Here is a 27,254-nt window from a genome sequence, read left to right on the forward strand (position 1 = left end):
GTCTGGGTTAAGGCATCAGGCTGATACAGAAATGTGCTTCTGGGAGTCACAGAGCTCAACCCTGACCTTCCACTGGGAACTGAGGATGTATGTTACTTACAACGTTTGGTGAGTAGAGAATTCGTGAATGGCTGGAAAAGGGGTGGGTTCAAACTTTTTTCTTTAATTTTTTTTAAAATTGATTTTATTGAGCCATACATTTTTCTCTGCTCCCATCCCTTTCTCTCCCCTCCCCTTCAACCCTCTCCCATGGTCCCCATGTTCGCAATTTACTCAGATCTTGTCTTCTTCTACTTCCCATGTAGATAGATCCATATACAGCAAGTCAACAGCAAACATCAAACTAAATGGAGAAAAACTCACAGCGATTCCCACTGAAATCAGGAACAAGACAAGGTTGTCCATTCTCTCCATATCTATTCAATATTCTTGAAGTCCTAGCTAGAGCAACAAGACAACAAAAAGGAGATCAAGGGGCTACAAATCAGAAAAGGAGAAGTCAAACTCTCACTGTTTTCTTTAACTTTTTAAGATGAGGCTTTACTCTGTTAGTGCAGACTGGTCTGGAATTCCTGATGTAGGTCAGACTAGTTTGGAACTCCTGGTGACTGACCTTAACCTCCCAGATGGCTGGGATTCCATGCTTTAGCCACTATGGCCAGAGGGCTAATCATTCCAAAAATGTTACTTTTCACCTTGAATATATATATAACAACCTTACTTTAATAAAAAAGGCACATTTCTAGGAAAGATCATATCTAGATAACTTCAAATGGTGATCTAAAGTGAGGTAAAAAAAAAAGATTAACTGAAGGGTCCTCTTAATTAAAAACTAAGGATAGCAAAATATGTTAGCCTTGGGCATTGTGGCCCTATCAGTCAGGACAGACACCTTGAGAAACTGCCACTGTTGAGAACTCAAGGTATCCTCCTGACTGGAAGAAGTACAAGTACATTTATTCCTTCGTAATCCAATCCAGAAGGATGGACAATCACATCAACGTTTTCACTTTTTATTAAATAAAATCACATTTTGTACATGAACATCCCATTGCAGACAAGAGGCAGACAGCTATAAGAGATATGTGAAGACATATTTCATTTTTATTTTCTTTTAGGCATAGAGGAATATGTTAATCCATTTCCACATACAATTCCTATAATTACATATAGGGAGTGAACCTTGAACTGGTTAAAAACCTGTATCCTGTGGCCAACTGTACAACTGGAGAGAAGAAACTCCAGAAGTGGAACTGCAAGTTAGCTTCCTTCCTGCGTGAGAGCACTCCGAATTGCTCAAGAGCACGCGAGCTTCCTCCTTATTCAGACACTGATGCAGAAGTGGCCATCTTGTCCTCTCTTGTAAACATCTGCTCCTGGGTGAGAGGTCTGAGTCTCTCCTGCTGCTGTCTAGGCTATAACAGCTGTTTGTGGACTCAGTTACAATGACAAGTGCACAACGCGCCAGACTAGAGTAAACACTCTTTTTGTTGCCCTGTTACTTTTCTGCAAACACATCTTAGGAGTAAGACTTTAAACCTTTGATCTTCCATACCAAAGGAAAAAAAAGCAAACAAAACAAGCAAAAAAAAATAATAATAATACAGAACTAATCTCACTGTAGTGTTCATGGCTTATTGTGGAAAGCAGGTGTTTAAAACTTTTAGAATTTCTTTAACAAAATTCTAAAGAGAAAAAGAAAAGAAAACAAAAAGAAATCATATTATTTACAGAGATAAACAGAATGGCTTAGCCATGCAAAACAAAGAACTTTGGTTTTGTTTTGTTTTTCCCTTTTCCCTTTGGTTTACATATTGATCAAGATTCAATTTTTTTTTCTTGCCAAATAAAACTTCAGTAAATCAAAGTCTAGAGGCAAAATACATGTTTTCTTTTTCCCCATATTTAATACAGCATTAAGTCTAACAGAATATTTTGTGTATTTAGTCCATACCAATGTACTATAGGAGGCTTTTATTAAGCTGAGACACTATTGCTCAGATATCAAGTGGTTACAAATGTACAAAGACACATCTCTCCATACACAGATGTGGCAAAAGATTATTTCCAACCTTCTTCAGAGATGAATCTTGATTAGTTTCTCATTGCCTTCAAAAAAGCTTATTCTTTAAGTCTAAAGGCAAGCCCCACATTTCCTTTTCCTCTCAAAGAACATAGTGCTATACCTGGAAATAGTCATTTTTATTTTCTCAGATAAAGTTATACACGTAAATCCCAGACAAAATGGCTGTGCAGTGTAATCCCAGAAACCAAGCTTCTACCTGAAAGAGCAAAGGTTAAAGTCTAGTCACAAATTGCTACTGGCCCTCATCCAGTCTACTTCAAAAAGTTCCCATGTACACTATCTCCTTAAAAAGTTCCTCAGGCAGAAAACATGTTTATAAAGTTACAAATCTGATGTAACTAAAGATACATAGACGTTTTATTATTACACTTCCATGTACTGCTTGATAAATTATGTACCAGTTAAAAACACTAAATTATCTCAAGGTGCATTCAATATCTGTAGCGTAGTTAACAAAAACACACACGAAAAAAATATATATTCTATATTCTGTGGAAAATAACACAGCTTTAATAATGACCACTGTTATAAATCTGCAATTCTGACTGATATCTCTTATTTTATTTATTTTAAAGGAAATAAGTGTCATTTTAAGGCAGTGGATAACCCAAAGGATTTAACACCAATTGTAATTACAGTGATTTATATTGTAATCTGTGAAAACGGGAACGCTAGCTGTCATTTTTTCCAACTTTCTCGGACACATTAGTTTTTGTTTTCTTCTTATTTTTTTCTAACTTTTCTTTTGACTGAGTGTAATCTCCTAGAAGGTGTTGTTAAGTAAATGTGACCCAAGTTCTGTGCATGTCTTCTTCAGAGAAGACAGAATTGTCAGTAGGGGAGTATCATTCACGTGGTGTTGATGTTTGTATCTGTGACTTGCTTCTGAGAGCATGCTGGCCTCAGACAGGCCATCACACCCTGTAGCGCTCCTGACTCTCACTTGGGCTGGCCCCCTATCCTCAGAATTAAGAAGCCAGCTTCTGATTGAGCGAGGTATATGTCCCCAACCTCGCAAACTGTCACCTTTGGGTTTCAGGTTCTTGTAAGAAAGTTTGGGGCATTATTGATAGCAATCAGAATCAGAACCGTACCTGCTCAGACTATCCATATAAACAATTGAAATAAAACATTACATTATACATCCAATTAACTGCCACTCCCAGAACAAAGCTTACAGTGTATAAAAATAGCTACGTAAAAAATTTACATAAAAGGCAAACTGAAAGAAAATCCTTAGTGCAGACATTTACAGAAAAAAAAAACAAACAAAATACAACATATGACCTATTATCATGGCTGCCAAATCTTGCTGTTATTTGATTTTATAACTTTGTTTCATTGTTTCACTTGAGATAATTCTCTAAGATCCTGTGACAGCTTGGTAGGATGAACTGCTTAATACTTGAACCATGAATTGCTGTCATTGTCTTTGTATATGTCTTAAATACAATCCACGTCCATGCTTCAATTTGTCTATATGGGTTTTCTCTGAAATGAGAAAACATATTAGTTACCATAACAGTCATTTTTCACCATCAACAGATCCTTTGGACTAAAAGTGACTATAATTACATCATAGAAGGGATTATTTGTAGAACCCTGATGTCCTGAGTCCACTGTAAACCCAGCCCTACTCATTCTACTACACGGTTTTAAAATTGATGACGTCTTGTTCGTTCCTTCCTTCCCTCCCTACCTCTCTCCTCCCTCCTTCACTCCCTTTCCTCTTTCCCTTTCTCCTGTCCTCCTTTTGCAAGACATGATTAATTTGTATAAAGATAAGAGGGGAATAATGATTCCCCTCTTAAAAATGTCATTAATAATGAGAATATCTCATTACATTTCAGATTTAAAATGCATCCATCCCTATATCGCAGTCTAATTTGTGGGGCGTGTTTTCAGTTCTATAGTGAGATGTTTTTGAGGCCGTCAGAGAGTGCGTTTACATGGAATTGAGGGAAAGAGAATAGAGTGGTAGAGAAGAACGTGTGACGTGCCAGGGAGGTATCTGGGTCCCAGCGAGCAGAAACATGAGTCTAGTGCTCACTCCTCAATCTCTTTGAGAGTCCAGCTAATAGACTTTGTAAACTGATCTCATTTCAGTTCTGCCCTGTTTCTCTCCTGGGGACAGCCTTCCAGTTGTAATTCCTTCCCATGTCCTCTGTCTTTGCTGTGAAATCAGCTCAAATGTCTCATTCAGACTGTGACTTGCCGTTAATTTATACTAATTAACAAAGTTCACAGCATTGGGCTTTTGTTTGTTTGTTTGTTTTGCTTCTTAGTTTTTGGTTTTTTTGTGACCGAGTTTCCCTGTCTATATTCATGGATGCTCTGGAATTTGCTCTGTAGCTCAGGTTGGTCTCAAACTCACAGAGATCAACCTGTCTCTTCCTCCTGAGTGCTGGAATTAAAGGTGTGTGCAATCATCGCCTGGTGCAGTTGGGCTTTTTACACCTTGCTAGTTGTAGCAGTTATCTCTATGACACACAGACTAATTAATTCAAATGATACCTCTGTTGGTCTCAAGGGGGCACAGAAAGAAAATGATCAAGTTGTATGTGGTAATATTACTGAGACATACACTTTTGCAAGACCACCTTAAAAATCGTACAGATGCAGCTAATATAGATGAATATATGCAATATATGTAGCACTAACACATATGTTATGCACATGTATTTGCACGTGTAGGTACCTGTGTGCATATGTACTCATACAAACATATTATACATATACTACTGAGAAGAAGGCCTCTGTGTGTGTGTGTGTGTGTACTAGCTTGTCAGTCAGCCTTTTCATTAAAATGACTGAAGAGATGGCTATATAAATACACTCACAATTATGCCATAGCCTTGGATTAAAGTATTTATATATTAAAATTTATTCTAATGGGTTTTAAAAATAAATTTAGAGTTTGTGCTTACTGAACCCAAACACCAACTCATAAAATAAAGCTTCTTTGTGTGCGGCAAAAATTTTTGGCATTAAAAAACAAAATGCAAATGAGATGTCAAAAGAATCCCCAAAATGGATTTTATTATTCGGGGATAATAATTATGTTGGGGAGGTTGAGGGGACTGGAAAGAGCCATTCTTCTGAAAGCAATGAGTCACTGATGGTCCCTTTTGAAGCCATCTTTTCGTTTGGTGAGCTGTAATTAAGAAGCATTAGCAAGTGAAGTTTGGGTTTCATTCCCACAGGGCTTCCCCACATCCCAGGAGTCGCTTCTAGGACACCCCCAGTCCCACTTACCTGGAGACCTGCAACCTCTCCTCTCTTAGGCTTCTGTTTTGTGGTTGTTTTCCTCCAGCTTTTTATTCTCTTCTATATTGCCAAGGTCCTTGTTGACGTGTTTTGATGCAGTTCTAGAGGAGATTGAAATAAATATCACATAGTCACTCAATTTTTTTTTAAAAAACTGCTCTAGTTTGAAAATATTTCTGAAAAGTAAGGTTATTATACATCTGTGAAGACTGACTGAAAAACAACACATTGCAGAGGAAAAAATGAGTCAAGTAGAGCTGAAAAATAATTGATAATACAAAATAAATTTTTGTACACCAGATTGTACAAATTTGTTGGACTCTGATGTAAGTTGGATTAATTTTCACCAAGTTACTAGAGAAACAATTGTTATCATTTTATTCTTGGTATTTAAAAAATATTTTGAGGGAGCTTTATTATCTCAATAGGCATACATTGACATGAGTCTCATCAGGCCCAAATTAGTGGGCCCAGCCAATGTGGGATGGAAGCCACAGAAACTCTTGAGCCAAAATAAAGTTTTCCTTCTTTTGTTGTTTATCTGAGATTTTCCATCCCTCCCCAAAATCTAATTAATACAGATTATAAATATAAAGGTGGGAAGTCTGGTTTTGATGTCAGTAAATCTGTGAATCTGTGGGAAAATGCTATATTGAAAAATAATACCCGCCTGAGTTAAATATACCTGTCATGAGGAAAATTCAGTGAATTTTGAAAAATTGTCTACATAAATGTAAATAGAATTGAATTCAGAATAGTAAACAGTAGTAGACCATTACATTCACTCACAGGTACTGCTGCCCCTACAGAGTAACATAAACTCAGTTTGCACAGGACAGTATTAGCTGTTCATGTAATTTATAGATTAGCAGAATCATAATGTTCGTATTCATTGGTATTTGCCTTTTAGTGAAACTGAGCTATGTCTGTAAGGTTGATAGTGGTAGGTGCTGTTTTTTCTTTAGTTTTTTAGGACTTCAGACACATAATTTAGGTTGTTTCTGTGGGTCTGTCCTATTTCTTATTGCCTTTCTTGCCTCTCCTTTTGATTTCTGGATATTTAATGCAGTATTTATGGGTACTTCACGCTTCTTGATGATTGACTGTGGCATTCACATTGGCTAGTTATTTGTTTTTTTCTCTAATTTTCTCTTGATTATTTATTGTGGATGTTTACTCTGTGCTTGTTCAATCCTCTTTTTTTGATTGTTGACACTGTCTAGGAAAATTGTATGGGTGCTATATAATCCAGTTTGTGGCATGTAAGATCCTGCCTTCCTGTTGTTAGAGGATGATGAGGGGAAACTGCCATGTTTCTACCAAGGTCTCTGCCAATGTGAGGCTTAGGTGCAGTTTGCATGAGGCTCCTCAACCTGTGTTTGTCCCCTACCTAAATGATAGCAGGTCTCTCAGTTAGTATGTGTGAGAATGTGGAAATAATATGTACTATTCTAACTCTCTGGTCATAAATACATTAAAGTATTAAAATATAAAAACGAATACTTCAAATTTTTAAGGAGGTAGTTACAGAAATAAAGTTCTGTGATTTCAAAGGGAAGAAAAGCAAATGACTTGTACTCTCAGATCACGTGGACTTTGTGCCAGTACACAGTTACTGGATTGTGCTTCAAAAATGATGGCCCAAGCGGCCTATGCATCCCAGTGATTTAAAGAGAAAAAGACCAGTTCTTGGCCAGAGTAAGGTAAAAGGGAATTACTGGAGACAGGAGAAACTGCAGAGAGGCTCATGGGACATACTAGGAGGATTCCTTGATTCTTTGTCTGTCTCCTAAATTGGATATGCTATTCTAATAAAATTTAAAATGAAGCTTCAAAGGGATCAAGCTGACTTGCAAGCAGTTTGAGTACCACTCCATATAGAAGTCAGAATGTAACAATATAATATCAAAATGCATAGAAACAAATGAAAATTTACTAAAACTATGTAGAACAATGTTGGTGTAGGAGGTCCTTATTTCTGTGTTGCTTGTATTGGTTAATGAATAAAGAAACTGCTTTGGCCTGATAGAGCAGAACTTAGGAAAGCAGGGAAGATGGAACTGAATTCTGGGAAGAAGAAAGCAAAGTGAGAGAGATGCCATAGATCCTCAGCCTGAGATGGACGCTGGTTAGAGCTTTACCCAGTAAGCCACTACCACATGGCGATACACAGATTAACAGAAATTAATTAAGTTAAATTAAGATGTAAACATTAGCCAATAAGAAACTAGAGCTAACGGGCCATCAGTGATTTAATTAATACAGCTTCTGTGTGATTATTTTGGGACTAAGCAAGCCGGGCGGCTGGGATAAACAAGCAGCCCGCCCCCTGCAACACAATGTCACTGTAATAACATGAAAACTGGGTAAATACAAACCCGAGTAATTAAATAGAGAACCAAGGCTTATAAAACAGGCATTATATATGCTTGCAAAATTGAAAAGGGAAAAAAGATATATTGGGAAACAGGAAATTTTAAAGGCAAATCAAACACTTTGAACCAATTAATAAAAATTAGAAATTACAAAATCATTGTAATTCACCAGATGAGCTTATTTACACCTTAAACTTTCAAATAGAAAAAATATTAAAAATGAAAATATAACTATAAAATAGTTCAATGTAAATTCTAAAATTAAAAAAGCAAAGCTTATGTGGATGTGCACATAATATACATGTGTGTGTATATTTGTGTATGCATGTGGGCACATGTGTTTGTGTGTGGAAGCTATGTATGTGGAAGCTAGAGGATAACCTTGGGCATCCCTACAGAAGTACCATCCACCTATATTTATCTCTCTCTTTCCCTCTGGCTAAACCTCTCATTGGCCTGGAACTTGTCAATTGTGTTAGACCAGTTGGCCAAGAGAGTACCAAGGATCCACTTGTTTCTGCCTTTCCAGTGCTGGGATCACAAGTGTAAGACACCTACTCTGGATTTTGAATGTGGTATCTGGAGACAGAATTTCAGTCACTGTGTTTGTAAAGCAAGAACTTTGCTCACTGAACTCCCTTCCCAGCACAGACCAAGGTTTTAAAAAGTAGTCATGCCTCAACAACTTGTGGTCTAAGTTAAAACATTCCCATGCACAAACATTTGGGATTTCATGAAGAGAAAATGGGTGACAGTCCAAGTTTTGAGAAAAATGAAAATGACTAATCATTTTACATTAAAAATACAATCTAGAAAATGAGACATCTAAAGTGTCCAATATTCCAAAATTGACAACTTGAAACTCTGTACAAAAAAAAAAGATCCAGAAGAGTGAAAGCGGAAGAAGATGATGATGTAACTTCCTGTCAGTAGACACCCCTGTATGGAGAGACTAGAACAGTCTAAACTCTGCCTATTTCTGCCACCCTTTAATAGAGTTCTGCATGCTGTGGTGACCCCAACCAGAAAATCATTTCGTTACTACTTCATAACTGTAATTTTGCTACTGTTATGAATTGTAATGTAAATATCTGATAGGGAGGATATCTGATATGCAATCTCTGTGAAAAGGTCTTTTGACTCCCAAAGGGGTCGTGGCCCACACATTGAGAACCATTGGACTGGAGTTAAGTGAAGTCATGAACATTTCAGATGCATTCAAACATATATATTTCTAGATATATTATACAACTAGATATATATGCTTAGTTTGTATAATGTTACTTGTATGTATGTTTTCAGGGCTGACCACTTGGTATTGGATAGCCAATTGTGTACTCTTCCCTGGGGGAGACTATTTCTCCTGCTTTCAGTATTCCTTGAATTTCCATAGTTCCCATCGTGTAGGAGTTTGAGAGTTCTCTTCCCTTAAAATTTATTTTAGGTACTTTAGTTTTCGTTTTGAGAATGATGTCCAAAATTAGATGGAATTTTATGGAATAAATACCTTTTAGTTTTGGAAAGTTTCCAGGGATTTGAAAAAATTACAAGGGTTAGTACTCCAACTCCAACTGACAAAGACAAATGATTGTTTAAATCAGTCTCATCTGCAAAGCATTTATCACCTATTTGAAGGACAAAGCACTTACAAAGCACGTGCTCTTTACAAATAGATTAAACTATAAATTATGATCACTGCTTGTCTTAAATTTTCATCAGGAACTTTTGGTTTACTTTGACTGTACGAGAAAATTTAAATCATTGTATCATGACGGGATTAAACTAAGTAACTAAGATGGGAATGGAAAGAAATTCTATCCTTAACCACGAAGTGTAACTCGGTAGACGGGAGGGTGGTGGCGGCAGTGGTGGTCTTGAGGTTAGTGGATGTCCTGGTTAGTTTTATGTGAACTTGACAAAAGCTAAAATCATCTGAGAAGTGGGGAGAGATTTCAATTAAGAAAATTCTTCCATAAAGTCTGGCTGTGAGCAACCCTGCGGAGCACTTTCTTCATTAGTGTTTGACGGAGATGGCCCTGCACATTGTAGGTGGTGCCACCCCTGGGCTAGTGGTCTCGAGTTCTACAAGAAAGGAGGCTGAGCAAGCCACAGGAAGCAAGTCAGTAAGGATCAGTCTTCCATGGTCTCTGAATCAGCTTCTGCCTCCAGGTTCCTGACCTGTTTGAGTTACTGTCCTGACTACCTTCAGTGATGAACTGCAATATGGAAGTTTGAGCCAAATGATTCCTTTCCTCCCCAGATTGCTTTGGTTATGGTATTCTATCATAGAAACAGTAACCCTAACCAAAAAAAAAAAAAAAAGTACATTAGTATCAGTTTGGAGCTACAAGACCCTGGCCACATCCTTTCTCTTAAAACTCTTGTTCTCTATAAATAGAGGAATGAATAACACCCACATATGTCATGAGACCCAACATGAATGTTCATGAGAAAGTTCTAGGTGAGGCACAGGGCTCAACAACCTGATGTTACAGAGCTGTTGCCAAAGGCCACATGGTTACTGAACAGATCAGTTCAAATCTACGTCTTAGGTCATCTGAAAAAGCAGTTCTGTGAAGGAGCTAAAACCGTTAAAGTAATTTCAGACAGTCTCAGGACTCTTTTCAGGGATATCACCAAGTGATTATATACTCGCTTTGAAGTCTTTAGCATAGAAGGTATAAATATCATCGGTGCTGCCCTCTATGGATGGCTTTATTTTAATATTTTAACAATAATTTAGTGGGGGTGGGGAAGGGGGAACGTGAAGGGGGTTCTTGCGAATATAGGTTCAACCAATGGTGAGGGCTATCGCAGAAAGAAATAAAAGGACAAAGCAAAAACAAAACAAAACCATAGAGAATTTTATATCTGTGAAATAAAATAATTTATATTGTAATTATTTAGTAAGTTTTGAGGTTTTCAAAAATAGACCAGGTATGTGTGTACAGTGAACTAAAAACCGTGCTTGAGTGTGAGGAAATATTAACTCTTCCTGACTGCAGGGTTAAATTCTGTGATTTATATTTTATAGTGTGCCCAGTTTACACCATATAACAGTGCCAAGACTATGAGCTTTCAGGACGGGCATTTTGGCCATGGAAAATTGCCAGTTCAAGCCGTCTGACCTTTGACACCTATGCAGGTGATTGGGGCATATCCAAGATAATAGTTATTTCTCCCTATTCCCTGGTCACAGCTGTCAGTGGGATGAGTCTTTTCTTGGGCCAAAGTTAACAAAAAGCCAGAGGTGGTGGAGAGAGCTTTAAGTCTATCTGACAGTGAGCAGCAATATCGTGACTTGGAGAAGAATAAACAGTTGGTTTTATTGCTACCACTTTCAATTTAGTATGCTTAGACTTTGAGGCCCTTCTGAGAAATTCCTCACTAAAATAAGGAATGCACATGTCCTCTGTTAAAAAAAGTAATCAGGAACTAGCCTTTGTATCTTAGCTAACAGTTAGTATGCAGACTGCACAGTAAGCAGAAGACTGAAGATTAAAATAAAGATAAAATAATAATAATAATAATAATAGTAATAAAGGACAAATACTTAAAATGTAGTTAGGGATTGCATTGATTTGGTGAAGTGGCAGCTGTAGGTTTCCCTAAGATCGATAACTTTACTAGCTCCATTTAACTGCCTAAATTCCTGGTTCCAAGCATGATTTTACTCTTGAGAGGAACTCTATAGCTCTTAAAATGAGAACTCAGCAAATATGACCTTCCCCTTCAAGACAGAAAGCATCAGGCTGATATATTTAATGATAAATTCTACCAACATGCAAGGGAGAAATTATACTGACCCTCTATAGTCTTTTTGTAAAATTAAAGAGAGGAGGACTATTTCCTAATGCATCCTGCTAGGTCAACAGGACCCTGATAACAAAACTGGACAAAGACACTATCAGAAAATGACAGGAAATTATCTCTCAGGAACAGAATTCCTAAATTTAAATAAAACTAACAAATCAAATCCAAAATGTACAAAAAACAAACACCATGATCAGATGGGATTTATTCCAGGCTGTGCATGGCTGACTCAGCATTTAAAAACTAATTAATGCAATCCAAACTCAAGAAGAAAATCATATAAGTCATATTGAGAGATGACAGAATTCAATATCCATTCATGAAAAAAAAGCCACAACCTTGTGTGTGATGGGTCATCTCAGTTACCAACTGGAGGGATCAGAAGTCAAGAGGCATGCCTCTGGTGGGTCTGTTGAGGCAATTTTAGGAAATACGGTTGTCAAGGAGAGAAGTCCCTCCCCTGGGCTAAGCAGCTTCTTCGGGTGGGTGGCCCCACAGGTGCTATAAAGATGGGTATTGCTTGTCTGTCTGATGACTTTTGCTTGTTGCTGGTGAATGCATCTGTTCCAATACTGTCCTGCCATCCTTCAATAGCATCAATATCTGCTTCTTTGTCCTTCAGATATGAACTGAAGATTACTAAACTCATCGCCATTACTGAAGCATCCAGCTTTTTGGATGGAGCAGGTCCTGGGCTCTGTGCATCTGCAGCATGCTGTCGGCCCCTGGGGACTTCCTAGAACTAGTGGTCATAAGCTATTCCAGTAAATGTGCTCTGATAAAATATCTGATTGTTTCTTTAATTTCCAAAGTCTTTTTGGTTTTCTTTCAGTGTTTCAATCTCCTTGCTGAATTTGTCCTGTGTAATTGGGACTGTCTCCTCTAATTTGATGTTCTCTTTACTTTAGAAACTACCTTCTCAAAGTCTCAAATACAGTCCCGTAATTGAAAAAAAAAACAAACAAAAACAAAACAAGAAAACCCAACAAACAAACAAGTAAACAAACACACACCCTGACTCCATAAAAGCAAGAAGTTCCCATTGCAGTCTGCAGCTTGACTTTGTATCAGCGAACATCCATAATACTGATAACAGAAAACAAGCTGGATCATGGTAAGAAGAGGGACATTTTCCCCTTACCTTGAAAAGGATAACAAAAACAAAGATAATTTGCATTTTTGAGCCTTTAATTTATGTTTACACACATACTAATGCTAAGAGGCACATGTGTCTTACATGCTACCGGTGCAGGAATTGAGTCTGTGAGATTTAATAACTTCAATTTCTCCCAAGTGCACAAAGATCCAAGGTTAATCATGACAGGGCCAGGTAGTTATATTTTTCAACAGGAAGCAAACCGTGATATTTTAAAAATATAAATACTCTATTTTGACTTGAGCCCTTTCCTCAGAGGACTTTCATATCAAAACAATAGCACAAGAAGTCCTGGTTCTGTACTTAGGGGCCAGTGACATTGTAATTAGCTAGATATGCCAACATTTCCTCTTTATCGTAGGTCCCTTTTAGTTTCTTATTTATGGTTGGAGAGAATAATGGGACATTTTCTTTTTGTTTTTCCTCTTCTGGATGCTTGCCAAATTTTAAGTGAAAAAAAAAAAAAAAAAAAAAAAGCAAGAAATGAAAAGAAAAGAAGATCCAAACTTGGATAGCCCTATCTTTAATACAAATGGAGGAATATGCTATCCTGAATTTGTGGCATGTTCCTCCACCATGGGAGGATGCAAAATGCACAAAGGTAAAGTCAAATCTGGAATCTTAATTGAAATATAGTACTGATGAAGTAGCAAATATATATGAATTTATATAGAATATGAGAAAACACTAAATATACAAATGAATATACTCTTCAATTCTACTTTGAAATAAAAAAAAACCCAAATCTCTTATTTTCCAAATGATGTTTACCATAACTAATTCAAAGAACATCTCTCCAGTGTTGTTAAAACTCCATTGCTTTGCTAACTGCATTACAAAAATTGGTCTTGGGGATTCTGAACTGAAATGATGAGTCTGCACTTCCTCTGTCAGTGGCTTATGGGGTTAAACGCTCACTCATAGTGCACAAAAGTCAGCTTATTCTAGAGGTTCAGGAAGGGATTAAGGGCACTTAGAAATTTGAAGCATCCCACACATTCTTCCTAAAAGTCTGTTATCTTGAAACGATGAGAGCTGCAATTTATTACATTGATTACCAATAGTATTAAGTCTATCAAATCTGGCACATCTTTCAAATAAGTAGCAGTCACATGTTAGGACTGGCCTTTAATTTAATGACAGACTTTAAAGGGAATGTTTGAGGTCTAACCTAATCACATCGTTAAACAAAATTTCCAGCATTTATTTATCGGTGATTTGAGTTTTTTGGTTTCTATATGTAACAGTTCACATAACACACAGACACACTTTTATTCAGAGGACATTTGATGTCTGATGAGACACTTGCCATTAACATGACTAAAATGTTAAGAGTTCTCTTAGGGTTTGAAATTTATTTAACTGTATAAAGAGGAGTGACCATGGCTCCATATGGGAATGGACATCATGCATATCAGTCACAAACACAACAGAACATTTTCTATGGAAAAAGGCAACAAAGCATCATGAGATATGGTAAGGCCTTATCATTCCTGTAAGACAAATAATTCTGCCCACTATAATTAGCCATCACAAGAAAATCTCTTTCACAGGTAAAATATGAATAACAATGGTGTCTACTTTACAGATGTATTGTGAGCAGTCAATGTATGGTTATCATGCTTTGTTAAGGTTCACATTTCCAGCTGTGCCTCCCTGCCAGGAAACTCCACTCAGATTGAAATGGACATGTTTATAGGATGAAATTAAGATTATAGGTTTGAGCTCGCTTTATCTTTCAACCCTCCTTCTTCATAAAATATAGTTTTTGAATTTGTAGAGGGATTAACTCAGACATAGTGAAAGCCTAAAATTATGTTACAGGTTGGTACCAGCTATAGACATTCTGTCATAAAAAGAGTTATTCGCTTATAAGATGTTATTTTAAAGCCTTTCAAAACATGTAAAATACGGGACTCCATGTCCCCTTGTGCTGGCAATGCAGACACTGTGAACTCATATGGAGTGCCATCAGCCTGATGTGGAGGATGCGTAGACCTTATAGAAATTATGTGCACCTGAATCATGACATATACGGAGTGGCTGACATCTACTTACTGATCATCTTCATCAGCTTAACCAGATATTTGGTAAAATCACTGTCAGAAGATCTTTAAGGTCTGTCTTGCATGGTGTACCTGATGATTTCAATCATTTTAATTTTAACTTATCTAAAGTGTCTTAAATGCATTTGTAGTATTCTGTCTAATCAGTGTTTTCATTAAGGCCAACGTAATGATGTTTCCACATCTTAATTAGGTCTTTATATAGAACAAAGTTATTCAATTAGAATAGAGGGAGACAGCCTCACTTCAGTAGAGTTACTTTCTGGTCAGATCAGACATTCACAGTCATTTACAATCCCTGAAATATGAAACTTCTTTTTAACTAATCTCCATAAGCTTCAAACAAAAAGTTTAGGATATTTTCCATTTAGGCAATGTGTACGTAAGAGACAAATCTACTCATGCAGAAAGCAATGACAGTAGCAAAAGTAATGGCATTCAGAATGCTGACTAAGAAAGATAAGGAGACACAAGCACATCTCAGACCACATCCCGATGTTAGCCCTATAGTCACTGCAAAGTGAAACAAAGTATGGTACGCCCAATTGGATGCTATGTCTGTATTATTATATAAATTGTGCCCACAGCTGGGGTAAGCACAATCAGCACGTTGGAGGCGGTGAAGACCAAGAACCCCTTTGTGCAACTTACTTGGATTTCTTCATGTAGAGCCAGTAGACGACGCCAGCCACGAGCGCAGCCAGTAGGAGACCAACTACAATTCCCACAATTAGTTTTGCCTGGTCATTCACCTTTTCTCTGTTCTCATCTACAAGAAAGAAGAAAAGTCCGTGCAATTATAGCCAGTGCTAAAGAGTTGGAAATGAAGTTGGTGTCGTTCTAACTTATTAATGATGACTAAGGCTCACTATCATGATTTACATGCAAACTTGTGATTTTAAAGGGTGAAAAAGTTTAGAACGTTGACTATCTTGTCTCATTTGATATTGTAACTCAAGTCAAATTTGGACAGCTAAGAAAATCACTTATACAGGGACACTTCATAGATCTTGAGCTGATAGTCAAGGAAGGAGAGTCGAGTCTGCAGTATAGTACCTACCACTTATATCGTCTGCCTCATCGTGTTCTGGAATACTTACTGAAATGAAAAATGTTAATATGAAATTAAAAACAAAATTTGTTGATAAGTGAAAGCCACCTTTACCATTATAGTATGATGTAATAATACTTTGATAAAACAGCTATTCTAGAACTAAGAGTAAAGAAAAGGAAAATCACACTGGATAGAGCAAAAACTTCCCTACAAAGGAATTAATCTTGTTTTAAGGAAAGTAGTTAAAATGCAAATGTTTGAATCTATTCGAGAAAATTTACAACCAACAAGTTAGGGTATTTATCTAAAATCTATATTAATTTCCTACTGTCTATATCTTTCACTAGAACTTCTTTTTAGGAGAAACAAGTTGGCCCCTATGAAGTCTACAGTGTTGTGTCTCTCAACTCTTCTCCCCCTGCTTAGAATTCATTTTCATTTCCTAAGATCAAGGACATTTCCTACGTTCTCAAAGAAGGAGTTGGGGTGGAGGTTATAAGTGGGGTGCTCGAGACATTACATAGCACCCTACCCTATGTGATGTTTGCTAGACTTGCAAGTTTCTGATTGTGCTATGATCCTAGTAGAGTTAAAACTCAGTGCTCTTGTGGATTATCATTAAATTACATAAATATTCTTCAGTGTGCATGAGTCTGCATCAGAATTCGCTATGATGTTAGAGAAAATTCATTCCTCATCTTAAGTACTCAGGGAGTACAAACTTTGAAATGATCGTTTCAAATACTGAGAAAAAGCTAAAGTATCTCTTTCAACAGGTTAGTGATAAAAATATCTTTTTAGTTAAAAATGCAAAAGGATAGGTTCTCTCTAGATAGTACAAATCAATACTCACAGAATTGGATTGTGAGAAGTCAATGACTGTATTTTAATTTTATTTACTTTTGCTCTCCAGCTAATCCACTGGGCCTTTATATCCTAGTCCATCTGTTGGGGCCATTATCTTTTGAAATTGTTTTGTCCTACAAATTCCTATTTGTTATATTCATAACATACTAATGCAAGGATTCCAACTGATCAAGAAATAAACATTTGGCAGCAGGTCAGCTAACATCCTGTCTAAAAGTGAACTTTACTTGAGGCCAGTCCTGATTTAGGGTTGCCATAGTAACAGCAACAGGAATAGTAACAGAAATGAAAATGGCTTCTAATTTTCCAATAAATAATATTTTTCAAAATGTTTTTTCTCCCTCAAAAATAAATAAACTAGGATTTCAATACTAACAGATTCTTAAATTTTATCCAAGATAATTTCATTTATTTCCATTATGATTCAAAACTGATGAGAGAAGGGAAACTTTTCCAAGCTGAGTTCATTAATTCTCACGTCTTTTTTTTTTTTACCCTACTAATTTGTTAATTGGTCAAATTTATGGCATTTCTGTATAAAGTAAGTGTAGGATAAAAATACAATAAATTGTAATGCAAACTAATAGCAGAATTAAAAATTTATCGAATGTGTAATTTACAAAAGTGCCTTAAGATAATCATTGAACTATCTGACTTTGTATCCTCAGCATGGATTAAATACAAGCTGCCCATTTCTTATTCTTTCTTGTGTTTGGGAGGATTTCTGTGTCAGGGAAAAGGGTCTGAGTCCTAATATATGAAGTAACTTAAACTGTGAAAACAAGGATAGTAGAATGGAAACCAGGAAAAAGAAAAGTAACCTTATGGCGATGATATCAAATGCAAAACAAATGTATGAGACTTACCATGATGCAGTACAGGGAGATGGGACTGAAGATGTAAAGCTAATGAAGAATAACTTCAAGTTTTCTTACGGTTTTAATGTCAGAAATGAAATACTCACTCGCAGAGACATTCAGGGAGTTTACTGTTCTCTCCAGTTGGTTTTCTGCTGTGCAAGTTAGTGTAACATTCTCCTCAGGGGAAATGATAATTTTACTATAATACCTGCCATTGATATAAGGAGACTCCTCTGTCTGGAAGAAGAAGAAAGAAGAGTTTAGAAATGGAAAAGCATTTTACAAGTGTGGGACAGAGAAGTGGGAGATGACCCAGGGCAGGCGTGATGTCCTGCTGTCTGTGCTTAAGGGTATGTGGAAACTACAGGTAAGGACCATCCAGGTCCTCTACTGCTTAATGGTTACGGCGGGCAGAAAAGAGATTAGGAAAGCAATAATGGGACCTGTCTGTCTATGATTCTCTTGGAATTTTAACACATCCATCAAACTTTTTTTTTATAGATGCTCAGTGTCAGTTAAGCTTTTCCCATGATACTTGTTTCAAAGAATGTTATTAGTCATTATAATCACTAGCTTTCTTTCAGGGAATATAAGCATTTAATTACTTGTGGATATGGTCAATGGGCTGATTTATTTTTTGCTGTAAACATTTATTCTATGATTTTAATTCTTTGCAAAACGGGTATCTATTTTCTTACCTTAAATGTTTTATCAAGGCTCAAGTAATATAATAATTGTTTATAGGTAAATAAAACCATCATTTCTCTCAGAACTTCCCTGTGCTAAATAAAAAAAAAAGTAGACCCTTTGGTGGTGACTTAAGGATTAATTAAAATGCATTTTATTGTCCTGAGACACAGATGGGGGTATCTCTTGGATGTGTGACCTTCAAACGTAAGAAACAATGCGGTAGTAGTATTTCTTAGCTATTTATGTTCCATCTTTTGAGAATTCTCTGTTTAGATCAGTACCCTGCTTTTGGAGGTTCGTTTAAAAAACTTTGAAGGCTATTTTGTTTTGGGGGTACATATTATGGTTTCTGATCTTGTGTTTTTATGGGATCTCTGTAATGAGAACTTACGCCTCTGCATTATGTATTTCTGTGCTCTTTATTATATTTGTTTGGTCATGTTCCAGTTTGTTTGTTTTATTTTATCTTATCTTAATTTATTTTACTGTTATTTTTTAAATGTCTGCTTTCTTTTGAATGATAGATAAAACGAAAGGGTATAGATTTGGTGGAAGTGGAGGTGGGGAGAATCGAGTTTTTGGAGGAGGGGAAACTGTAGAACTGTATTCAGAATATATTGAATGAAAAATTTATTTTCAATAAAATAGGGAAAAAAATAAAAAGTATACATATTGCCGAACAAAAAATCTTTTAAAAGAAGGATTTGGAAATCAAAAAAAAAAAAAAAAAAAAAAAAAAAAAAAAAAAAAAGAACGTAGTTGGTTCATTCTTGGGATTAGACACAAATACAGCATAAGTCAACCAGTACCGCATTCAATCTTTTCTTGGCCTGTATTTTCCTCCCTTGGCTTTCTTCTTTTTTTTTTTTTTTTTTTTTTTTTTTTTTTTTTTTTTTTTTTTTTTTTTTTTTTTGGTTTTTCAAGACAGGGTTTCTCTGCAGCTTTTTTAGAGCCTGTCCTGGACCTAGCTCTTGTAGACCAGGCTGGCCTCGAACTCACAGAGATCCACCTGCCTCTGCCTCCCGAGTGTTGGGATTAAAGGCGTGCACCACCACCGCCCGGCTCCTTGGCTTTATTTTTAACATTACTGTAACTGTCTTGAGGATAGGTATGCAATAGCCTCTGTTTCATGGGAGCTAACTCCTGGTTGTACACTGGTAGGTTTATTATGCTTTGGAGGGGGGAGCAAATACAATATTATGGATGGATCATCTCAGACCCAGAACATGAAAAATCCCATATTGTCCCTGAGGCCAGACGCAAGTCCTTCTCTGTGACAATGAAAAATGGCATGATTGTTTCTATCCTTGTGGTACATGTACCTGCTGCTCTCCCCAAGTCTTTGTGCTTGCTACTTCAGTCTCTAAAAAATTTACTCGCTTCCTTCTAGCATGGCCTTTTACATTATTATATTCATTTATGCATCAGATTTATGTGTGCTTTTTTTCTTCTTCTGTCTACTTTCCATATCAGTATTACCAGTACTAACAGGTTCTTTTTCAATGGCACTTAACTGAAGAAGAGGGAAAAACAGCAGAGCAGGGAGGAAAAATTTATATTCTTTGAGCATGTTACTTTTAGCATCCGATTCTATAAAGTACTTCTTCACATTGTCAGCATATCGGGTCTTTATTCCGAATAGAGAAGCATGCATCTTCTCAGACTTGATGGTCTCCTTGTCTCCCTGCCCTCCCAGGAATGGACTTTTTACTTGCGTGTCTCAAAATGTGTTTAATCCAGTCAGGAGTCATTGGCTTCAAGCGTGACCACTCTGAGGGCTCTCTGTTCTTGAGCATATGCAAATGTATCTGTATGACTCACAGACAAGAGCCCAGATCCACCATGCTTAGCAAATGATATTATATGAGCTGAACCAGTGGCTCGTTTCTCTACAAGGAAATGTGGAGTTTTCAGCTTAAAATTGCATCTTTTTGCTTTATATGTGTCTGCTGAAACCTTAAATGGAGAGACCACGTCCTGTGGCTCTTTAGCCGGCTCTAAGGAGCTAAGCAGACATGAGAACCGCTGCAGAGAAAATTTAACTAACGTTATAGCAGTACCCAGAGAGATTAATTAATGGGATTAAAGCTCTGTACCCTTTAATAGGCTGGTTTGTTCTCGCTCTCTTATTGTCTCTATCTTTCTTTCTGTGTCTGACTTTGTAGTAAGAAGAAAATATTCACAGCATATGTAAGTTGAAAATCTTTGTGGCTAATGAAGTATCTTACAAAGGCTACAGATATTACATGTAGATTAACATCGTGTACAACCTAGATGTTACCTTTGGCTATTCTTGTTCTGGTCCTAGCCCTCTAATCAGCAAACTGGACCATGTATTTCCAAGCAGTGACTATGTAGGTCACTACCCTTGGAGTCCAGATTCAATAAGCTATATCCTTTAAACATGTGTAAACAGGCAAAGTAATGGTGGCTACTTGTACATTTTATGGCGCAGAAAAGTATATACCTTAATGATTTAATTATCCGTTCCTCAGGAATTAATGACCATGGAGAAGCATCCAGTTTTAATTCTTTTAAAAGCAGATACCACAACATAGTGGTTTGGGGATTAAATCCATGGACCTGGGATTTAAATGTGTTCTTTGATGCATGTTCTCCTTCAGAGAAGATTGAGATGTCAGCAAGCACTTGCTCGGAGCATATGTTGCATATTTCATATGGTAACCAAACAAGCCCATACTTCAGTTACCTAAATAAAACTCAGCTTGGGACCAGGGGCAGCACAGAGGAAGAAAAATACTTGCTTGGTTTATGACGCTTCCACTGCCAGTAATGGTCCACTGGATAGCTGGTTTTGGAAACCCTTCCACATGGCAAATTATTGTTTTAGACAGGCCACTGGGGTCAGTTTTCTTCGTCATTTTGATTTGAGGTTTTCCTAAAATATTTTTACAATTGAGACATTACAATTGAAATATTAAAAGAGACCAAATAACAAATTCTTAAAGAAAAAAATTGCTGCTGATTCAATTCATTACCTTCTACAATGAGTGTCAGTGATTCCCGTTTCTTCAGCCCTTCAACCTCCTGAAGAGCCGTTTCACAGACGTAGTTCCCAGCATCCTGATAATGAAGGCTAGAAAATGATGGGCTCGATCGAAGCCTGATATTATCCTGTAACGCAGAGTGCATTTCTTCAGAGGGCACAGCTTTTGTTTCTATTTATTTTTATTTTTAGTCACTGTGAGTGATGTGTGTGTGTGTGTGTGTGTGTGTGTGTGTGGGTGTGTGTGTGTGCACGGATGCAGTTTAAATCTGTGGTACATGTACTTGGATGTGTGGATGACTACACCTATGTATGAGTGTATGGGGACCAAGACAGGTCATCTCTTGTCCTCATCTAGTATCAACTGTCTTATTGACTTGGGATGGGGTCTTTCACTGAACCAGAAGCTTGCGTTTTTGGCTGGAATGGCTGGCTCAGGAGCTCAAGGAATCGGTCTGTTTCTGAACCCCAATGCTGGGGTTTCAGACACACAGTAATATCTGGTGGGTGCTGGGGATTACCACAAGACCCTATGCATTGAATAAAGGGATTGAGTTCTTACTCACTGAGCTACCTCTCCAGCCCCACAATTGTGAATACACACACACACACACACACACACACAAGACAAACACACACACCCTAATATATCCATATATTTATATATATGGGGATATGGGGTCTTACTCTTACCTTATCTAACTGTTTGAAGGATGTAATTATATCAATAGTGTAATGGGTTTATGTTGAGAAAGTCTCAAATGTCAGTTCCTACTTAATGCTAGGACTGTTCCATAAGCCATTCATGGAATCTAAAAGTGCCAGGCATAAATGCTCAAGACTTATCTGATCTGAATGGCTATCAACACTGGTGTTTCATTATAAAATGATAAAAAATTATGGAAAAATTCGGTAACAAAACCTTTTTATACTTCTTACTTTTCCTTTTTTGTTTTTTTTTGAGACAACTATTATAATTTCTAAAAAGAAAAACATTTAATTTTTAAAAAAGTTACTTGACATCAGAAGATAATCATATTTTTAGGAATTTAAGTAAAAAAAAACAAATAATAAGACAAAATTCTAAGATTATAGGGTTTTGTACACTAGAATTTTTTTCTGCTCAATTTCCTATTGACGAATGATGGGTAAGAATGTTGCTGAGCAATAAACACATTAAAGTTCAACCAATAGGAGTAACTGCATTTTATGTTTAAAGTACTTGACTTATTTCTCAAATTCATTGACTGTTCTACTTGCTTGTAAGTTATCTAGCTTTGTGACCACTAAGCACTATAAATAGCACATGTTAAATAAGGACGATAAAGAGTGGTTTTGTAATTATCTGAGAGAAGAACAAACGGTGAAAAGATTGTGCCTAAAAGAAAGTGAAAGAAACTGTTCTAAGAATGAGAGAATCATGGGTGTGGAGGTACATGCCTTTAATCCCAGCACTCAGAAGTTGGAGCCCAGTTGGGTCTACACAGCTAGTTTGACGTCAGCGAGTGAGACACTTTTTTTCAGAGAGAGGAGAGGGGAAGGTAGGAGGGGGGGCAGGGAGAGAGTCCAGCATTTAGATTAAAATACAATAATATTTTGTCAAGAAGAAGTTCTAGTAAGAAAAGACCTTCATGATGTAGGTGGAGACTGCTCTTTCATTTTTTGACTGTTAGACACAAATAATCACACAGAAACTATATTAATTACAACACTGTTTGGCTAGTGACTCTAGTGTACTCTTAGCTAGCTCTTACATCTTAAATTAAGTCATTTTTATTATTTTGTGTCTCGCCACGAGGCTGTGGCTTACTGGGTATAGTTCTGGCGTGTCCTTCTCCTTCGGCAGCAACATGGTGTTTCTCTGACTCCACCTACTCTCTCTCTCTCTCTCTCTCTCTCTCTCTCTCTCTCTCTCTCTCTCTCTCTGTTCTGATTTCCTGCCTGTCTAAAGATCTTTATTAATTAACTAACATTAATAAAACATATTCACAGCATATGGAGGAAAATCCCACATCAGCATAATTATTTTAAGATAATCTTAACCCCTGCTTAAAATTATGTGGATATTTATTTTCTCATAACCTTGTCCATGCTTACTATGAGTGTTGGGGAACAGTAGCCAAAGTTGTAAACAGTGGTACCGTGGACATGGACTTCTGCTTTAAGGACAAGCTTGACTCAAAGCACCAATTATACATCCTCCTTTCCCACTTGACAAATGTAGAAATGACTGGGCTTTAAATCACAGTCTTTGTTTTAGAGTTGCATGACTACATGAGCTCACAAAGGAAATCCCAAGAAAGATCATAGTGTGTTCTAGTTGCTTCCTAAGGTCTAGAGGTGAAAGGGTCACTTAGTATCAAAGAGCTCATTATTCAGAAGGACCTGCTTTTAGAGACTGAAAAGTTTTCTCAACACCAAAGGGGAGGCAAGAATGGTGTGACCGCAGCACAAGTCATGCTCCAGAAAGCCTGAACTTGAGCCTCTACTCTCACATGTAAAGTTTCTGATTTATCTGCCTGGATTTCAATATAAATGATGGGAAAAGTAATGAATGGGATGCATTTTTTTTTCACAGAGATGCTACCTGGCAGGATGTCAAAATATTGGCAGTTAAAATGTACTTACTATAAAAGGTTCATCCTTAAAGTACATAATTGCATGTGCTTGTGTGTGTGCATGCATGGTGGATCGCTCTTCATTATATAATCATAGAGCAGCACACCAAGCTAAGCTCCAACCCATCCATTAGCAATGCCACAGTGCAGCTGAGTGCCTCTACAATTTACTGTGGTTTGACAAACACTAGAGAGGAGAGGTGTGAAATAGCGCATAGATGTAAGCATACAAGCCAAGCATAAACATGCACACTAGAATGTAAAGCAAAATACAAAGGGTGCTAAAAAGAACTCATCCTAAGCAGCAGGGCAGCAGCAAAGGTCTGGACTCACTTTCATCCACACCACGGTCGCATTTCTACTGGCAGAGATTGTGCATGACACAGGCAGGGCATCGCCGATCTGCTTGGTCACTTCCCCACTTGGGTTTAAGGATAAATCCAAATCTGTGAGACAGAAAAAAAACCCTGCTTGAATTGAAAACTACAAGAAGGCAAGATAGCAAACATAAGAATAAAAGTCATTTTTCTTCTAGCATACTTGAATATCAGAACCGACTTATGTGTGTAAGCCAACTGGACTGCAGAAGATTCTGCTTAGCCTTACAAGCTGGCATCGATGCCAACTTGGACAAACACATGGATGGCTGAACTGAATATGCACTGATTTTTAGTTAACATAATTGATGTTTGGGGTGCATGTAAATATTTCTGGTGGAACTTATCACCTTAAGAAAAAAAATCAGCTCACTTCAGGAAGGAAATAAGAATGAGTAGGTAAACACAAAAAGCAGTTGATAAGGCATTGCCGTGGAAAATCACATATATTTAGACAGCAGGTGATAAATGGGAAAACTATGAGATAGTGCAGATGTTTCTCAGAGAAAATTGACAAATAGTTGAATTATTTTTGAAATGCGATTCCATTTTCCATGCAGTTGAAATTTTGAATAAGACCTATTATTACGTACCCTTTCAACAGATAATCTTAAAAATGCACAGGAAAAGTATGCCTAAGGATGTAGAGCCTTTTAGATGAAAAATGATTTTTTTTAAATATAAAACTTACAGTATTATTTGTAGGAAGAAAATTCAATTCAGTTAAACACATACTGTCATACAGCTCCTATGTTCTAGGCACCAATGGAAGATCCATACACGATGATGACTTGACAAGACAAGAGGTCAGCGGTACTATGCACTCCACTTCGGTGCATTACTTAGGAAGTCAGAACCTGGTAACAAACCTATTACACATTCAGGTCTCTGTAATTACCTGTTGAACTACTAAGTCATAGCTTAAGCAAATACTTGCACGAGTAAAGAGAACAAAATCAAACTTGTTTCAAAGCAGAAAGGCTTTGTATAAGACACTGTTGTAGTCTCTTGATAACTAAGTGCTTTGGTAGGTGAGGACACAGCATAATCCTTTCTATGTGGACGAAACCCGAAAGGTGAGAGAGCTCATCGGTTGCTCAGTATTGAGTAATGTAGTACTAATATTTGTAACTCATACATACAATGTATATCTAACTATAGAGTTAAGTTTAGATCATAAGTTATTTTGTGCTTTTTGTTTCTCTTTTATGGTTTCATTACAGTTTGCCAATCATTTCCTGTGTCATTCTTTAAAAGGAATACGTATGATGTATGGGTGTGGTAATAACTTATTGGTGTGTGTGTACATGTGCATATGGTGCATTATGTACTTAGGTGCAGGTATATATAGAGGCCAGATGTCAATGTCAGCTGTCTTCCTATATTTCTCCATTTTTATTTTTAAAGATAGTCTTTAATCATGAACCTGAAAATCATCAATTTGCCTACACTGGGGGGCCAATGAGCTCCAGAGATCTGGTGGTTTCTATCTCCCCACCCTATATTTCCTCCCCATTTCTGGGGTTGCAGACATCTACCTAGAGATGACTTTTTAATTGATTGCTGGAGACTAGAACTCAAGTCCTCATGAGTAGGCAATATACTGACTCAGGTATTTCCTCAACCCCAACAATGCCATTTTTAGTGGTTGTCTTTGCTATGAATCAGTACACATCATGGGAGTGATGACCATGCCTTGATTCCCTCTGGCCTATCCACAGGACCTGGCATATCAAGACTCTTAGACATGGTTACTAAATGAGTGATGGAATCACAGATTTTCTGCTTTACGCTAATGTTAATAGCTGTGCCGTCTTGTAGAAAAGTGGTTTCATTAGAATGTTTGGGTGAATTATGTTTATATGAAACTTAAAGGAAGGGAAACTGGGGAGCCTTTGTTAGTAGAGTCAAGAGGTTGTCATTGAGAAGACACATGATTTTAAAGGATAAAATTGACTTTGAAGGCTCCAATGAAGCATCTCTGTCAGATTTGGCAGAGGGAGACCCGCTGTTTTAACAGTAACTCAGGACTGTTGGAATATGGTGTCATTGTGAGGTCTGGTCTGCATCCCTGTGCATACATGGATTTTGCTTCTCCACCAACATTGTGTTTAATTGTTTTTGAATGGGAAACAAATCCAACCTTTGTGAAACAAGGAGCCAAAGATAAAAGGGCAAAATATAATTTTCATGTTAGAATATCCTGTAAATAACATGATGATGAGTATAATCATTCTTTAGCCCTTAAGGAGATGCTCAGACCTTGAGACCAATGTTCCAGTCTATCTATGAAAACAAGAATGCATTAGAATAATAAAATGCACCAAATTCAATTACCCTTCCTCATACTTTGAGTTTCCTTCCTGTTATAAAGTATCATTGAGGTATGATGTGGCCGCCACCATGTCTTCATTCTTGTAGTCTGTCGTCCAGCCCTCCCTGCCTTTTCTACATGCCATATACAGATCAGCTCTCCCCTCTAAAGATTCTGTGTGTCTGTGTACCTAACATCTCTCAGCCATAAGCACAAGTCTAAAGAACTGGAATATCGGAAACTAGTCTTAAAGTATGATTGACAGGGATATCAGATGACTATTTACAGGTATTGTATTTGTAGGCTGTGTTCCTTTAATTTCCATCATAGAACAGGGTTAGATAAATGGTCCCATGAGTGACTGGTCCACAGAGAGGTTAAAAACAGCACTATTGTTCTGCGCATGAGGTCAGAGAAACAAGGAAAAGTCTTGGCTGTGAACAGTTTTCAGTACTTCGCTGTTACCACCAGGTCTCCTCAGACATCAAAAGCCATCATATGGTTGTATTATTCCCCACTGGGCCCTCCTGTGTCTCCCTCCCAGCTCCAGCCTTACTTGTATATTTTCCAAACATTGTAAATTGAGGACACAGCAGCATGTGCTTAGAACAGTTTCCTTTAAAGTTTTTTGACTTTGTTTTCTTCCTTTCCTCTGTCTAAGAATTTCTATTCTGTTTGTGAGCTCCAGGTCCTCCACATTGTTC

At 37.2% G+C, this 27,254-nt stretch overlaps 1 protein-coding gene across 3 annotated transcripts in view; it reads right to left on the reverse strand.

Moving 5' to 3' along the window:
• Positions 1-999: 999 nt before the first annotated feature.
• The window catches only part of Alcam (activated leukocyte cell adhesion molecule), a 187,815-nt gene continuing 161,560 nt past the window's right edge, over positions 1,000-27,254 (reverse strand). For 2 of the 3 annotated variants that reach the window (XM_038345119.2, XM_038345122.2), the window contains 8 exons: positions 24,193-24,305; positions 21,234-21,369; positions 21,000-21,133; positions 17,649-17,781; positions 15,824-15,862; positions 15,415-15,532; positions 5,342-5,454; positions 1,000-3,577 (listed from right to left, as the gene is read on the reverse strand). In XM_038345119.2, the coding sequence (XP_038201047.1) occupies positions 5,367-5,454; positions 15,415-15,532; positions 15,824-15,862; positions 17,649-17,781; positions 21,000-21,133; positions 21,234-21,369; positions 24,193-24,305 (761 nt within the window). In that variant the 3' untranslated portion in view covers positions 1,000-3,577; positions 5,342-5,366. Of the gene's footprint in view, positions 3,578-5,097; positions 5,241-5,341; positions 5,455-15,414; positions 15,533-15,823; positions 15,863-17,648; positions 17,782-20,999; positions 21,134-21,233; positions 21,370-24,192; positions 24,306-27,254 lie in introns of those variants that run through there. The other variant, XM_038345120.2, reaches the window with a different exon arrangement.

This window comes from Arvicola amphibius, chromosome 10 (assembly GCF_903992535.2).
Source record: "Arvicola amphibius chromosome 10, mArvAmp1.2, whole genome shotgun sequence".
Lineage (NCBI taxonomy): Eukaryota > Metazoa > Chordata > Mammalia > Rodentia > Cricetidae > Arvicola > Arvicola amphibius.